Raw genomic sequence first — 16,868 nt, 5'->3', positions numbered from 1 at the left:
GCTGAGTTCCATTTAGCTTCCTCAGCAGTGCCGGCCCATGCCTTTATGGGGCCCAGAGCTGAATGCAATTTAGGGCCCCCCCTTCCACCACCTGGAAGTAACTGGTGCTTGACTATTATTGATACAAATGTAACTATAAAGTACCGGTCTCTTGTGGGAGGTGCTGGTATGCAAATGAGAGTGCCGGTATTTAAAAAACTTTCATGAAGTGAACAGAGTCATCGTTAATGTGATCTGTCATGCTGTGAAACTGTGAGTGACGTCACCCCCGAGTTCACCCTGTATCCAGTATCTAGCCGCTGTGAGCCCTTGTTAGCGTTAGCAGAAGATAACGATGCTCTCCCTGTTAAAGAGCTTGGCAATGTGACGTCACCGCAGCCGTCCCAAATGCCCAAGAAGCTGCGCAGAGAGCGACCTAACGATAATAACACACCAGGTAGTTTTAGTCATGGGAAGAACCTTTTGCTTGGTCGGCTGCGATGTCCCTTCACGAAAATAACTCGGCAACAGACTATCGTTTTGTGGTTTTCAAAGAAGATGGAGAGCAGGCAAAAGGCAGAAGATTCACATGGACCAGCAGCTAAGAAACAACAGCAAACAGATTGTCTGAACTATGGGCGTTCTGTTGAAACGTCTTAACTGTGATATTCAGAGTTCTGGTGACAACTGGAATGCACAATCAGACTCATTTCTTGGCATGGATGAGCAGCAGGGGGCAGTACTTCGTGAACCTTGAACGATCCCTTGATCCACGCTAATGACATATTCATTTGTTTTGATTTTTGGGTTCAAACCCACTCACTCTGCAGCCCCAGGGGGACAAAAATGTCCCCACTGCTAGTTGCATGTTGACAAAACAAATGAAATGGTTTGACTCTCAGATTCTCAGCAGTCTGACACTGGATTAATACAATTATTTTTGTATAAAGCGATTAGAATCCAGTGATAATGACGTTAGATTCTCTTTACAGAAGCTAATCTTAGCTCGCGCTGTCTCTCTCACTCTCAGCTGAGGTCTTGTGATCTTCACAGATTTGACGGCAAAGTTTTCCTGCGAAACTCACTTTTGGACTCTGGCTGTGAAAGTGTTTGTGCTCTGGTGGCATAAGTGGCATGAATATCATTATAGTAAACTTAGCAGCAATTAGCTTTTCACACCTTCTCTCGAGGTGGAAAGAGAACTTAACATGTGAGTTAAGAAGAGAACAAGCCCACCTCCAACATTATACATACATATATATATATATATATATATATATATATATATATATATGTATATAACTTTATTATTCTACCTTCAAACTTATTTTACGATTGTAAATAGTTCAGAAAATCCACGTTTTTGCACAAGCAGGCCACACAGGAATGCCACTGAGTCGGTCGCTAATGAGATTAGCTTCTCTGCTAAACCCCCACCAACCCCCGAGCCACTTATATCAGCAGCACTTCATGTATGATTACATGAAGAGGGTCAGCGAGAAGTCCACGTCAAACTCACTGAGGCGAGACGAGAAGCAGGCGAGGCGGACGCCGGACAGTTTAGACGTCGGCGTCAGTGCTGCAGCTGTGTGTGTGTGTGTGTGACACTTCAACACAGTGTGTGTAAACATGTTCTAACATGTTAACGTTAAAGCTCCGGTCAGTAATCTGTCGCTGAGACAATAATCTCGCTCTCTCTGGGACACTATGTATCTCTTTTGTTGACAGTTGAAACATGCAACTATTATTAGTTATCCTTCAGATTATTATCAAAACGTGCATAAAAACTCTTGAAACTTTGCATGGAGGTCAGGTCTGGCAAAAAGATTTGATATTTGCATAGTTCCCGGACCCGTGCGGTGCTCAAGGGCTCTACAGCACTCCCCAAGGTTAAAACAGAGGTTTTTAAAAGGTTTTACGGATTCAAAACGGTGCGGCCACGGCAACATTACTGTTACATTACTGAATGGACTGAACCATCATGTGTGTATCATGTACCCATATTTATATCTTTGTGAGGTCCACAAAAACCCATACAAATGTGTCTTTGTGAGGACATTTGGACCTTGTAGTGGGCCCCACAACTTTAAAGGGCTTTTTCAGGGTTAAGATCTGGTTTTAGGGTTCGGATTAGAATAGGGTTTAGGGTTAGGGACTTGGTTGAGATGGTTAAGGTTAGGCTAAGGGGCTTGGGAATGCATCATGTCTATAATGTGTCCTGATTAAATATAAAAACATGTTTGTGTGTGTGTGTGTTCAGTGACAGTGGAAACATAATGTATTAGCTTCATCACGACACTGTGAGCTTGTTGTTCCCACACAGAGGAGATGGGGGAGGGAAGGGGGTGCTGTGTGTGTGTGTGTGTGTGTGTGCACAGTGGTGCCTTGTCCACATGTGAAGACATGATGTGTCTCTGTTTGTGTCCATCGTCACCACTCAATGAATCTTTACGACTGGACTGAGACAAGTGGTCATCGACCTTTACAATCAGAGGAGCCATTTTGTTTCATCTCTTACTGAATAGAATTTGTCTAGTGCCGCGAATATATATTTAACTTTTTTTTGTTTTAAAAATGGATATTCAGAGCAGCAACAGCTATCAGCTTAACCACAGCTTAAAGCTATCTATCTGTCTATCTATCTATCTATCTATCTATCTATCTATCTATCTATCTGTCTATCTATTCTATCTATCTATCTATCTATCTATCTATCTATCAGCTTATCTAGTCTATCTATCTATCTATCTATCTATCTATCTATCTATCTATCTATCTATCTATCTATCATATCTATCTATCTATCTATCTATCTATGCTATCTATCTATCTATCTATTTATCTATCTATCTATCTATCTATCTATCTATCTATCTATCTATCTATCTATCTATCTATCTGTTAGCTTAAAGCTATCTATCTATCTATCTATCTATCTATCTATCTATCTATCTATCTATCTAGTATCTATCTATCAGTCTATCTATCTATCTATCTATCTATCTATCTATCTGTCTATCTATCTATCTATCTATCTATCTATCTATATCTATATATCTATCTATCTATCTATCTATCTGCATCTATCTATCTATCTATCTATCTATCTATCTATCTATCTATATCTATCTCTATCTGTCTATCTATCTGTCTGTCTATCTATCTATCTGTCTATCTATATCTATCTATCTATCTATCTATCTATCTATCTATATCTATCTATCTATCTATCTATCTATCTATCTATCTATCTATCTATCTATCTATCTATCTATATCTATCTATCTATCTATCTATCTGTCTGTCTATCTATCTATCTATCTATCTATCTATCTGTTAGCTTAAAGCTATCTATCTATCTGTCTGTCTATCTATCTGTTAGCTTAAAGCTATCTATCTATATGTCTGTCTATCTATCTATCTGTCTGTTAGCTTAAAGCTATCTATCTGTCTGTCTGTATGTCTGTCTGTCTATCTATCTATCTTGCCTGAGCTTTAAACTGTTCTGTAAAAAACCTGACGTGTTCAGATGCAGTATGTGAGAAATGATTTCTCCCAGAATGCATCAGGGCCACCAATACAGAATGACCCATCCTGCTCAAACAGATGCAAGTATTTTCCGTGGGCGGCTGCGAGTCCTCTGCTGCCCGGCGCTTCATGCAATATGTGACTGTGAGATGAAATCACAAACATTGCAACTGTAGTCGACTCCCACTGCCCGGGGCAGCACAGACGGGGCATTATGTGGTGGAGTACCAGCTGGTACCAGGGGCTCCTCATCCTCCGCGGGACTTCATGTGTTGGTGCCTCTGAGATTAGGACATGGAACTGATGCTGAGGAGCAAACCTGTGAGCGGTTTCTTTGGATGCGTCGTCGTCATCATCGGTTACTTTTTTACAGTTAGTGCGGCTCAAAGACGTGAGTAGAGCTCTGACTTCTGTGTGATGGTGAGGGGGCCTGATGTGTTCTAGATGTACCGTGGCCCCCCTCAACCTTTCCACCTCATGGCCTCTTGAACTGAGGTTCTATCTAACATTCACAATTTCACAGGCGAGATATGAGACGTGTGATGTCATATTGTTCATTGATCGGTGTGATTGATCGGCCGTCTCTCGTCTGTCTCAGTTTGCTCGGTGCCTCCTGGTCCAGTGACGGTTTCTGAAAACAGCACAGCCGACGTGCAGCTGGTGCAGATCAGCTCTGGCAGTGATGTGACGCTCAAAGTCACGGTGAACCCTGAGGGTCTGTTCTACCTGAGAGGAAACGACCTGATGGCGAAGAAGGGGCTCGATTATGAGGTGAGTTTATCAGACGGGACACAAAGACTCTTCATTTTAACCACTAAACTAGAAGATGGATGGATATGTTGGATTATGGGTTGGTTGTTTGGCTGGTACGTAGGTTAGTAGATATGTAAGTTGGTTAGTCGGTAGGGTGTTTGGTTAGTGGGCAGGTAGGTACGTTTTCAGTACTCTTCAGTACAACCACGTCTGACGTCTCAATGAAATAAAATCATGGATGGTAATAAACGTCCTAGAGTCATTTGAACAACCTAGGGCCCCTTGAGAGCCATACCTTTCGTCTAGATTAGTGCAATGCCCTTTATGTGGGGGGCAGTAATTAATCGCCTCTAGCTCGTTCGAAGCGCTGCTGCTCGCCTACTGAGCTCGGAGGCATGAGCACATCACAGTGTTTCTGTCTGCCCTGCATTGGCTTCCGGTGCAGATTGATTTTAAAATTTGCCTTTAAATGTCTTCATATTCTTGCCCCTCCCTGATTAGTATTGTGCTGCACCCTGTGGTTTACAAATGTGCTTTATAAGTAAAATTGGATTGGATTGGAAATACAAAATATACAGAAAAATCAAAAAGTAGTTTCATAATTGGACTGTGGAAACTTGATTGCCCTTCGAGGATTAACATATCCTTTATGTATAATTTCAGAATTAGATCGTAACAATTCATTGTCAAGTCAATCCCAACAACTGGGGATGGCGTAGTACTCAGTATTTTATCTCAGCTACAACTTTAAGAAGCGTTGGCATAACGAGATTTTTCAATGACTTTTTTGGTGAAATGTGTGAAACAGTGTGATATACAGAAGTGTCATTATATGCAGAAAGGTGTTTATCAGACAGCATTTACCTGCTGACGTCGCTGACTCGCTCCTCTTTGATTTCTAGTCGTTGTCCAGTGCAGCTCTGGTGGTGTGGGTGCAATGCAGCAGAACTGGTTCCAGATCTGTGAGTAGATTATGTCACATGTTTTCTTCTGTACTTTACTTTTGTATTTATATTTTGCAACTTTTACTTTTACTCCACTGCATTTCTTCGAGCTATCTTTGTTACCCGTTACTACCAAATAAAATCGGAAGAAGAAGAGTCAGTATTATGGTCTGTATTTACTACAGTTTTGCCATTCACACATTTTTCACATCCATTCACAACGCTGCAACATGGGGTCAAGTGTCTTTGCTCGAGGACACATAAAGACTAGCAGAGGCAGGAATTGAACCCACACCCTTCCAGATGAATGACAACTCGCCCTACAACTGAGCCACCATGGCTCAATCCTTACTTTTTTAATACCCCTAAGTACATTTTATATCAGAAACTTACTTTTGACACTTGCGTACAGTAAATGTAATTTCTTGAGACTTTTACTGAAGTAATATTATATAAAAAGTGACTTTAACTTCTACCAAAGTCATTTTCTGATAAGAAAGTATCCCTTTAAGGTACTTTATACAAGACTGGAAACACAACGGTGGTGAAAGAGCCTCAGTAATTCAAGACATTTCCCCAAAGTACATATACAATTGTAATAAATAAACCCAACAAAATGACCTTTAATTCCTGATGAAGACAGATCCATAACTGATACTGTTCACAGATCAGGAAGTACCATGCATAGTAACTACTGCCTTTGTCCCAATAAGCACAAGCAGGCAATTGATTTATTGACTGAAATGAGTCTGCCTCCACTCCACTAGGTGGCGATACGCGCCCTTTCAGCTTGTTAATATAAGGCAGTTTCCAGTTTCACTTGCAGTTAGTTGTTAGCGTGTTCTGAGTCTTTCTATCATCTGGTAACTTAAAAACTTCTTCCATGCTGGCTATTTCAGTCAAACTAACCAGTTTACATGTATTTTAAAAGTCTAGGTTTAGTTCGTGTTAGTTAGAAATGACATGTAAACCTCTTCCTCAGGTGAACGAGTCTGTTGAAGTCCTGGTTGAAAATGTGAACGACAACCCTCCAAACTTCGCACAAAACCACTACGTGCTGGAGGTGAACGAGGTGAGCGCTCCGTTTGTCTTTGTCGACGCCCTCTTCTCTTGTCGGACACGGATCCTGACTGAGGTTTTTCTCCCGCAGCTCACAGCGATCAACACCAGCGTCGGGCTGATGGAAGCGACAGACGTGGACTCAGCGCCTCTGTTCTATCGTTTAGAGTCGGCGACGGTAAGAACATGTGATGATGCAGTGACTCGACTCAGTGTTTACGATCAACAAAATCTGCTTAAAATAATCTTTTTCTCCCTGTTTCCTGTCGATTCAGGATAAATTTTTCCGTCTGGAGAACATCAACGTGCCAAAGATCCTTGTAAAGAGCCTCCTGGACTACGACGTCGTACAAAAGATCTCGCTGGTTTTACACGTGCAGGTACGACAGCGATGAAACAACTGAACGTCCAGACGGGCTCCGCGCCACTTTGACCTTTCACCTGTCACATGTGCTTCCAGGACACGTTCAACGGCTCGGCCTCCAACGAGCCGTTCTTCACGTCGGTGGCCACGATCACGGTCAACGTGAAGGACGTCGATAACCGGCCGCCGTGGTTTCAGCCGTGTCTGAGGACAAATTTAGGGATCGCCAAACTGTGTGTGAGCAGCGGCTACAGAGGCAAGGTCAACCTGACGGAGAAAGAGGTGAGAGACGACACTATTTTTATTTATCTAAAGACATTTATATCCCTTTAATATGTTAAAATATCTTTACTTAAAAAATGGTCAGCTCATAAAATATTCCCCTTCTTAAGTCCATGATATCTTAAGACTGTGTTTGGGACTTTGTTTAATCATCAGACAGCCCTTTGTGAAGTTTTGTAAACAGCTCATTCTCCCGCACCAAAGCCCACTGAGAAAATCCTTGATTTTAGTTCACAGGGATAAAGTAAATTGGATTTTCAAACACAAAAGTCACAAAATAAAACATTCAAACTTACTGATGGAGGCGTGTCCTAAATGACAGTGACATTCCGCATTAACATCAGTTTCTCAGAAGATAACGTCTTCTGGGGGTTTTGTTAGGAATGACACGTGTGATGATTTTAAAATCTTCACAGGAAGGACCATTAGTGCTGGAGCCCGGGCCGGTGTTCGCTAAGGACGGAGACAAGAACAGGAGCGAGCAGATCAGCTACAGAATACTGCGAGGTTGGACCTGGAACACACCTTTTACTTTACTGTGCAGCACATTTACTTCTGACTCCAGGTGCAGCAGCAGCAGCAGCAGCAGCAGCAGCTTCAGTCATCAAAGCAGTTGCAACATTCTCAGAGGAAAGAAAAGAGTTCATCAAAAGGCCAAACACTTTTTTTTAATTCCAAGTAGAATAGATTTGCTGCAGCGTCTCTCTCTTTGACAGCCTCGTCCAACAGGAAACTGACGTTTGTGTCACCGTATGAGTCCATGGAGAAAAATAGGAGAACAGGAGTTCTGATGGGGGTAAGATAACTGTCTCCGTTTTCCGTGTGGCGACCATTTGGCGACCTCACAGACCCCCGGCGACTCAACACCGTCAATCACCACATGTACAAACGTGCAGGTTGTTCTCGACAGACTTTGGTGCAAGGAATGAGCAGTTAACGGAGCTGCAGAAACGTTGGTTTCCTGTTGGAAAAGGTCGTCTAAAAACAAGTGGACATGTTTTTAAAATGTGTAAGAGTGTGTTTATTGAGGCTAACACCTGTGTACCCACACACATCCAAAAAAACCCTGAATTATGACTTTAACATTCCATGCACATCATAATTACTGTTGTGTGTAACTATAATAGAATTGATTGCAAGGTTGCTGTTTTGATTTATGGCTTAGCGTTTTAGAATCAGTAAACCTTCCAAAATCGAATACATACTTTTAACGCTGTATTTAGTCTTTTACGCTTGTTTTTTATTGACTTTTTTGATACTTGTTTGCTGGAACCTTACAAATGATCATAAAGACGCATTTATTACAGAACTGCATGTGCTTATATATCATAGTGTCAATTATTCTGAGTCTTCAGGAAACGAAGGAAACATTTTCCACATTGATGAAGAAACAGGAAACATCACCATGGCAAAAGCTGCTGATATTATCGGCCCGATAACGCTCACTGTTCTGGTAAAAGACTTTTTTATTCTGATTCTGATGAAGTGGAAGTCCAGCTGGACACACTGTGTGTGTGTGTGTGAGGACTCACACGTCTTTCCATCCATCATCAGGCATCTCAGGTGACCAACAGGGACCAGTTTGCAGTGACTCAGGTGACCATTGAGGTGATGAAGAGGAGCAGGAATCCTCCGCGGTTTGAGAAGGAGCGATACGAAGGGTTCATCTACAGCAACTCCGTCCCTGAAAGCATGATCCTCCGAGACCGGAGCACAAACCGGCCCTTCAGGGTGCGAGCGCGGGACGAGGACTTTGCTAGTGTGAGTTTACTCTGCAAAGACATTCGTCATCTTGGATTTTTAGCAGAACTTTAGTGAATTCAATGTCTTTTTTTTTTCATTATTTTCAGCTAAATGCTAACATCTGCGGGGTTTCCATCACGGCCCGTTTATACGTTGAAAGAGGAGCCTTTTGTCCGTACTTTGCGTTCATTTCCCTGTGTCAGCTGAGATTGCGGAGAGGATAAAGTGGTACAAAAAAGTGGTATAAGACAGATGGATATCGGAAAGCAGAGAAATAGAGCTTTATACTTGTCATTACGGTAGCTCCCCACGTTTGTGTGACCGTAATTCCTAAACGGTTGAATAAAAAACTGCCAGATATGGAAAGTGAACGTTATTTTGGAAAAAAAGGGGGCAGAAAAACTAATCAAAAATAAATCCAGGCGGCCTGAATATCGTGGCAGTCATGAGAGGGTTAAAGGCTGCTATTTTTTATTTGATGCATTGGACACTGCCCTCTAGAGGGAAGTATAGCGTAATGTCCATACCGATGCAAAAGACGAATGGCGGTATGTAGGGTAGGCACAGAGCTAACGTTTGAGACGGAAACAAAATGGAGTATAAATGGGCCTTTTTAATGCTAATACTGTATCAACAACTAATGGCTTATGGTTTGTGTGTCAGGGTGTGAATCCAGATGTGAAGTACGAGGTCCAGTACAGCAGCTACGTCAACGTGACCTCGGACGGTTTCATGATCCTGAAGAGAGTTGTGAAGACGGAGTCCTTCGCGCTGCAGGTGCACGACCGCTCCGCTCACTGTTACCAATGCTTCCTCTTCCTGTATGTGAAGTGAAGTGAAGTGGTGAAACTGTTTCCTGTCTGCAGCTCCGGGCGGTGGACTCAACGACGGGGGAGTTTGGCACAGCAGCCGTCTCTGTCCAGGTCATACCGGGTAAGACGAGCGGTGACCTTGACCACCTTGATACAGTCTTGGGTGACTCAGGCGACCGTTCTTTATGTTTGTCTAGTTGTACTCTTGTATTTCAGTATTTGTGTTGTAGTTGCTGCCTTCCTTTTTGTTTTAAATTGAACTATGATGTGTGCTGCTGCCTCTCTTGGCCAGGTCACCCTTGTGAAAGAGATCTTGATCTCAGCGGGTCTTTTATCTGGTTAAATAAAGGTTCAATAAAAAATAAAAATGTTGTGTGGCTATGCTAACGACAACAAAACCTGTTAGACAAATAGTTCTTTGTGCTTTAAACAAAAGAAACAGCACTGGGCCTTGATCTTCACTCACTGTTGTGTCTTCTTTGCAGCCATGGCCATTCCGTCTCCCTCCAACATCGGCTACCGTCCAGGAGACATGGCTCTCCTGGGTCTGGTCATGGCGGCTCTGCTCGTGCTCTGCCTCATTGTGATCGGCTTTTTGATTTCCCGCTTGTGGAAGGGAAATGGCAGCATGGACAAACTGTGTGGGGTCAGTGGTTTTCCTTGTTTTTCCTGTCGCACCTTTTCACTTAAAACACAAAACAAAACAGATTAAGTTTTTGTTTTAGTTCAGAATGTTTTAGTCCAGAAAGTGACGAGAACATAGACGTATATCCCACTGGTTTGTACATAAATGACTTATTACGTTTTCCTTGAAAGTTTGTGAATTAAATTTCCTTCAAAGTTTTTGAAAATGGCCTTAAATAGACCTGGGTCATTGAAAGTGCTTGAATTTTGTGTTGATATTTAGGTAAATGTCTCCCTCGTTAGTTACGACGCCACCTACTGTTTCATGCCCTACATTGCTCGATGTACGTAGACTAGGCCTACACAGAACAAACGACGTGATGTTCACTTCACTTATTACAAATTTATTTGTGTTGTAATTTAAACATGAAATAAACCAACCACAATAATAGAAACGTTTTATATCTGGCCACATACAAATAGATCAATTATTAAAACAATTAAAATAAACTTAAACATTTGGTATAGATGACAATTGATGGCTTAAATAATTTAAACATTTCCCCTGGGGGATTAATAAATAGTCCTATATAATAGTGGTGATTTTTATTTTTTCCTGTTGGATTATCGTCATTTTTCTTGTACTTTTTTGTAACTTTACTTTGTTGCTATATTATTTTGTTACGTTGGCATCAACAGATATAAATAATTTAAACATTAAGACCTATAAGCGGTGTGATGTGAGTTAACACATTCATAGAGTTGTGAAATCAATGAACGCATAATAATCGTAACGTCTGTAGCAGTCAATGGCAGCCAATGAGTTAATTCTCTGACAATAATCGTACCAAGAAAATCTATAATCGTGACATCCCTGCTGTCCACCGTTGACGTGAGATTCCATGCAGACCAATGAGCGAGTAAAGTTAAAGCAAGAGAGAGAAAATGACGCGATGCCTGGGAAATGAAAATGACAAAGATCCCAAGGACAATCCTTGTCTCCTCCTGTCTTAAGCTGTGTCAGCATTTTCAGTCTCTGAATTTAAGGGAGTTGATCCTGGAAAGTCCTTGAAAGGTCCTTAAATTTGGGCAAGGCAATTCAATGTGGTGTACACAGGCAGAAAATACAAATTGGAATTCCAACATTACATGAATGTTACATTAATCCTGTGTTAACAATGAGGGGCCCCCTCTTCTGCCTCCAGTGCCTGGGCCCCTGTCTGAAGTCGGACCGGCCCCGGACCGGGCACAGGGACTCGCTGCAGTACACCAACAACGGTTTCCAGAACGAGGGCGACCAAAGCCGCGTGGGCGTCAGGCGCTGGAACAACCCTCTCCCAAGGCGGAGCACCTTCCCCCAGCCGCGGGGCCGGGTCATCCCCCTGGAGAGGCGGAGCCACCACTGCTCCTCCTGTGGCGTCTACACCAACCACGTCCCCAAGGGGAGCCCCTCAACGAGGAGGGCCTGGAGGGACAGAGGAGACGGGGACGAGTACGGCACAAGGTCCATCCTGACCAGGCAGAGGAGAAAGGAGGGCCAGAAGACAGTGTGGTTCAAAGAGAGCGAGGACTCCTCAGACATCGAGGTGGAGATAATCCCGGACACTGTAGGACAGGTGTTGGAGGAGACAGAGGAGGAGCTGGAGGCGGAGGTGGAGATGGAGGGGGTTGTCAGAGACCCGGCTGCCCCGCTGAGAGAGGAGGAGGTCCAGAACGCCGAGCCCAGTGAGGAGGAGGAGGAGTGTGGAAGAACAAGCTCAGATAAGGAGAAGGAGAAGCAGGAGGGCTGACCACAAGGGTCAGAGTTCGAACTCAAGTCAGAACGCTGTTTGTTTTGTTGTCACAGTCCAGGACGACACTTAGAGCCTCGTTTCCACCAAGCGGTACAGTGCAGTTCAGCTCGCCGCGGTAAACCCTGATCTGCAGACAGTGTGGGTCCGACGGGCGATAAGTGTAGCGTGAGCCGCGCCAATCAATTCCACGCCGCACCGTGAAAAAGAACGACCGTGAACGACAGGGCGTCAGCGTTCCGTGGCTCTTTTATCGCAAGAAGACAAGCTCTGTTTGAGACGCTGGACAGAAAAACACAAAACATTTGTATCCCCAGACTTCAGTCATGACTTTCACTTTCACACACACCAATCAGCAGACTGCAGAGGTTTTTGCTCCACCCTGCAGGAACTGGGACTGATTATGAGCCAGTGGACCTTTGGAAAATTCATTGCAACGCGCTTCAGTACAAAATCACCATAGAAACACTTGAAAATCTTGAACAAAGTCTTGTTGTAGCTGCAAAAGAGACTGACTCCATATTAAAGTCCTGTATTTAAATACATCATCACAGTCCCTGTTGGTGTAATGCTCCGGCGTCCAAATACTTTTGTCCATATAGTGTATATCACGTAGCATAACAGCTGAAATATTGTGATGAATTACATAGTAGTGAAGGTATTGGGATTGTAGCACAGAGTTTTGGGCTTCAGGGCCCGTTCAGTAATCCATACTTGTGTAGGAACCGGACCAATGTGCTCGTACGGCAACAGATTTGGCAGAAACTGGGACGGAACACAACAAAACAAATAGTCGCGTGACTTACCACACTGGACGGACTTGTACTGCTTGGTGGAAACAGGGCTAAAGAGCGCGGCCAAGAATCCTCACGATGTTCTCGTTCGCTATTGCGAGTGTCGCGGATTCTGAGGCGCCGACACAACTGAACTTGGGTTTGAACAAGGACCGTAAAATAAGAATTGAACGTAGCCTTCTGGTTTGAAAGGTGACGCCTATAAGAAGTACGGGGCACAAGTCTCCACGCGACTCTGTGGGAAAATTAGCTTCTCACCTGGTTTATTATGTTAAGTCAATATTTTTAATCACTACTTTCAGCTCAGAATATGTCATTTTTTGTAAATGACTCAGCACATGTGAGTGGATGCCAGTGTGATTGACAGCTGGTGTCTTCCATTAGTCACCTGGTTGCAGGTGACGTCTGTGAATTTGCATATTTGTGTGTCGTCGTTCCGATTCTGTCTCACCCTCAGCTTTTTACTGAACTCCACATTTCCTGAATACTAAACAGCTGACATGACTTTTTTTATTTGGACTATTTTATTCAGTGTGTGTGTGTGTGTGTGTGCGTCGTTTGTAAAGTAGCTCATGTTGAATTTACCAGAGACATTTTGTCACGTTCAATTTCAAACTGTAAATGTGTAAATATAAATGTTTATATTTAAACATTTAGATTTAACAGATTTTAACATTTAAACTGTAAATGTTGCTGTAAATTTGGTTGAAAATGACCGAAATAAACTTACCTTTATTTAAAGTTAAAGGAATTAACTGCTTTTACGGTTAAATCTGTGGTTATTGTAATGTATAAATATGTTGTTGTTGTTTTTTTGTACATTGAAGTGACTTTAGGGGAAGAATTTGAAAAATAAAAATAAAAAGTTTGGGGCACACTTTTTCAACCTACTTTTTATTTTATTTCAGCTCAGCTCGTGTAGAACTTTCCAGCAGGTAAAACTATTGCTCTATTTATCTAATTATTGTTAAAGTTGGTATCAAAGCAACAGTGCTTTGATCATCAAAGCTCTTTTGTTATATGTTAACCATCGTACCTAACTGCTGTTTAACTACTAACTAACTGTGTGTGTGTGTGTGTGTGAAATAAATCTTCATAGACACTCAAGTTGTTCCCGCCGTACTTGTTCTGGTTTACCCTTTGCAGAAGGAATAATTGAGCTGAAAGGATCAGTCAGTAAACATCTGGACAGCTCGCTTGGAACCTCACCAGAGCAGGTACTAAAACCACCAGGTAGAACATGCTAGAACCTCCTTTCTCTCCCTCCCTCCCCTAGTTTGTGCTCTTCCTCTCTCCCTCTCTTTGTGCTTATTTCACAGGTATCCCTGATTCCAGAGCTTCAGCACCACAGCCCATCATACAGCTACTCATCACTGCTAACGTTAATATTATCCTCAGCTTGTTTTGTTTTGTTTTTGTACACAAAAATAAAACATCCTTGTTGGCTGTATCATCCTCAGCACTTCCTGCTCGACAAGTATTCTTTGGCAGATGACAGATTACGGGATCATCTGCAGTTCCCAGCTCGCCTCGTCACAGTACGTGACACGAACGAGCGACGAGTGACTCGTAAAGCACTTGTTTTCAGCGTAACTGAATCACTCGAACCAGTTCATTAAAACTGTTCGTTCAGCACTTCCTCCATGACCGGATGACCCTCTTTCTCACAGGACGTCACCTTTCGTACCCGCTCACCCGCTGCCGGCACAGCCATGAGGAGCTAAGCGGGGTTAAGTGTCTCGCCCCAAGGTCACCTCGGCACGTAGACTAGCGGAGCCGGGAATCGGACCCACAACAGTCTGTTGAATTCTTATTTTCATTCACGTTGTCGCTACTGCTTTCTCTGAGCACAACAGCGCCCCCCACAGGCCTGGAGCACTTCCGCTATTGAACATGCAGGTGTTTTCTCTCTCTCTTGGCTCTTTTTTGTTTCTGCCGCCGCGTGTGTTGTGGCTTTTCTGCAGATCGCTCCACCGCCTCATGTTGCATTTGGTTTTATTTTCATTTGTGCTTTTGAATCTGCTGCTACGCGTGTTTTTAGGTCGGCCCCCGTCGGACCACCGTACCAGTGGAACACTCGCGCTGTTCCCGCCGTACTTGTTCTGGTTGCCCTTTCCAGAGAGGAGTTTAGTAAAAGCCTGGACAACGGTGAACATGCATTTGTCAAAGCCAATTCCTCACCAAAGTCTGAACAACGCGACATTATGTGTAGAACTTTCCAGCAGGCAAAACTATTACTCTATTTATTGTTTACAACGTAACTGTGTATGTGTCTTCATAAAGACACTCGCGTTGCCCTTTCCAGAGGGCTTTATTGAGCTGAAAGGATCAGTTTAGTAAAAACTGTAAGATTATCAGTCACTGACAGGTGTGTCTTCCCTGCAGGTACAAAAAAAGAGACACACCCACACACACACACACACACACACACAGTTCTCGTCACACTGCTTCAGTATCGCACTGGAACATGTCACAGGGACGTCGGGGACATTTGGACACAAACATGTTCATGCCTCGCGCTGCATTTTTGACACCTGCGAGAAACTGAGTAATGTCTGCTCTTCTTCTTCTTCTACAGCAGCACACCTGTCTGGAAGAACACACACACACACACACACACTGTGGGATTAGGTACGTGAAGGACTTTGACTCTGTGATAAATGATTGTGCGACTCGTCTGTTGCTTGTCGTCGTGTGACTCGTGTTTCCCTCTTATTCAAATGACACTAAAGGCTGTTTCCTCACTACAGATGAAAAGCATCAAACCTCCATTTGACAGACAGGGAAGTTCCAACATGCTGGAGAGTGTGAGGACAACCGGGGGACAAAGGTGTGTGTGTAATTGTTTCCATTTCCTTTAATGATAAGGACGAAAATAAACAAAAACCTTTGACATTTGATTTCAGCCAAAGACTGACGGACACAGTGAAGCCAGTGGACGACAGCAGCAGCAGCAGGATGTGGTGCTGCAGCTCCCGACGTCGCAGTTTTTTATTTGTTCTGGTTTTTTCGGGCGTCGTTTTCATCATTTACTACACCAACATCATGGGAATGGCGATGGACTGGAACCCTGATTGGTGGCTGCAACATCCGGCAAACTCCACCACTCACAGGTGGTTGGTTCCTTCAGAGACGCTGAACATGGACGAGGCTTTAGCCGAAATGCTAAATTCCAGCATCACAACCACCAGCAGCAGCGTCAGTGTCCCCGCTGAGACCAACCAATCCAACAATGACTCAGTGCCAACAACCCCGCCTCCTTATGTGTCTCCAGGTCCATATTTGGTGGAATATCCCTACCAGTATCACTTCATCATGAATGAGCCGCAGAAATGTGCCGAGCAGAAGCCTTTCGTGGTTCTGATGGTCCCTGTGGCGCCACAGAACAGGGCTCATCGAGACGTCGTCCGTAAAACATGGGGAAGTGAAAGTGTGGTACTGGACAAAGTGGTGACGGTGATCTTCCTGCTGGGGCTGTACACTGGAGAGGGAGGCGAGCAGCTCCGAGAACAGCTGCTGCAGGAGAGCAACGAGCACCGGGACCTGATCCAGAGCGACTTCGTGGACTGCTACAAGAACCTGACCATCAAGACCATGGTGATGATGGAGTGGCTGGACGCCTACTGCTCCAACGCCTCGTACGCCATGAAGATCGATTCGGACATGTTCCTGAATGTTCCCAGACTCGTCACGATGTTGTCAAACGCTCCAAAATCAAACTACATGACGGGATATGTAGAGAGAGGAGCTATAGTTCAAAGAAATCCAAGGTCAAAATGGTGCCTTCCCCGTGAGGTTTTCCCAAGGTCACATTACCCACGTTATGCTCTGGGTCTTGGCTACGTCCTCACTTTGGACCTCCCGAAAAAGCTGCTGGAGGGAGCCAAACATGTCAAAGCGGTCTACATTGAAGACGTGTATTTGGGCTTGTGCATGGAGCACCTGGGCATCAACCCCACTGACCCCCCAGACTGGAACTATTTTCACGTCTTTGCTGTTCCGTACAATCGCTGCACTTTCTCCAAATTAATAGCAACAACGACTTTTACTCAAGCTGATCGCATGGCGATGTGGGCCGACTTTTCAAAACCAGGTCCGTACTGCTGACATGTGAGAGCTGGACGCACAACTGTGAAGACGTTGGCTCAAAGCCGACTCTGGTTATTTATTTATTTAACAGTAGTACGTAACTGATA

The 16,868-nt window shown here is 43.7% G+C and overlaps 2 protein-coding genes across 3 annotated transcripts; both read left to right on the top strand.

Moving 5' to 3' along the window:
• The first annotated feature begins 3,436 nt into the window (after positions 1-3,436).
• cdhr5a (cadherin-related family member 5a) lies at positions 3,437-13,508 on the top strand. Its single transcript, XM_044030403.1, has 14 exons — positions 3,437-3,898; positions 4,106-4,278; positions 5,163-5,222; positions 6,187-6,276; positions 6,355-6,441; positions 6,539-6,643; positions 6,724-6,909; positions 7,326-7,416; positions 8,265-8,362; positions 8,464-8,670; positions 9,316-9,429; positions 9,519-9,585; positions 9,950-10,110; positions 11,294-13,508. The coding sequence occupies exons 1-14, from the start codon at positions 3,802-3,804 to the stop codon at positions 11,876-11,878; spliced, it is 2,121 nt and encodes a 706-aa protein (XP_043886338.1). The 5' UTR covers positions 3,437-3,801; the 3' UTR covers positions 11,879-13,508.
• A 1,779-nt stretch (positions 13,509-15,287) lies between these two features.
• On the top strand, positions 15,288-16,868 carry LOC122772513 (beta-1,3-galactosyltransferase 2-like). 2 transcript variants are annotated; one of them, XM_044030654.1, is made up of 3 exons: positions 15,288-15,303; positions 15,423-15,502; positions 15,579-16,868. In XM_044030654.1, the coding sequence occupies exons 2-3, from the start codon at positions 15,423-15,425 to the stop codon at positions 16,777-16,779; spliced, it is 1,281 nt and encodes a 426-aa protein (XP_043886589.1). In that variant the 5' UTR covers positions 15,288-15,303; the 3' UTR covers positions 16,780-16,868. The 2 variants fall into 2 exon arrangements, with proteins under 2 accessions (XP_043886589.1, XP_043886587.1); XM_044030652.1 differs by lacking the exon at positions 15,288-15,303 and having other exon boundaries at positions 15,366-15,502.

The sequence above is a fragment of the Solea senegalensis genome, linkage group LG7, assembly GCF_019176455.1.
Source record: "Solea senegalensis isolate Sse05_10M linkage group LG7, IFAPA_SoseM_1, whole genome shotgun sequence".
In the NCBI taxonomy this organism is placed as follows: domain Eukaryota; kingdom Metazoa; phylum Chordata; class Actinopteri; order Pleuronectiformes; family Soleidae; genus Solea; species Solea senegalensis.
This window is presented reverse-complemented; position numbering and strand designations above follow the sequence as displayed.

Excerpts from the sequence above, each read along its gene's own strand:
- cdhr5a (XM_044030403.1), top strand. The coding sequence starts at position 3,802 with ATGGAACTGATGCTGAGGAGCAAACCTGTGAGCGGTTTCTTTGGATGC. Across the intron at positions 9,586-9,949 it reads CTCTGTCCAGGTCATACCGG|CCATGGCCATTCCGTCTCCC; the intron begins GTAAGACGAGCG and ends TCTTCTTTGCAG. Across the intron at positions 10,111-11,293 it reads GCATGGACAAACTGTGTGGG|TGCCTGGGCCCCTGTCTGAA; the intron begins GTCAGTGGTTTT and ends TTCTGCCTCCAG.
- LOC122772513 (XM_044030652.1), top strand. The coding sequence starts at position 15,393 with ATGACACTAAAGGCTGTTTCCTCACTACAGATGAAAAGCATCAAACCT. Across the intron at positions 15,503-15,578 it reads AGGACAACCGGGGGACAAAG|CCAAAGACTGACGGACACAG; the intron begins GTGTGTGTGTAA and ends ATTTGATTTCAG.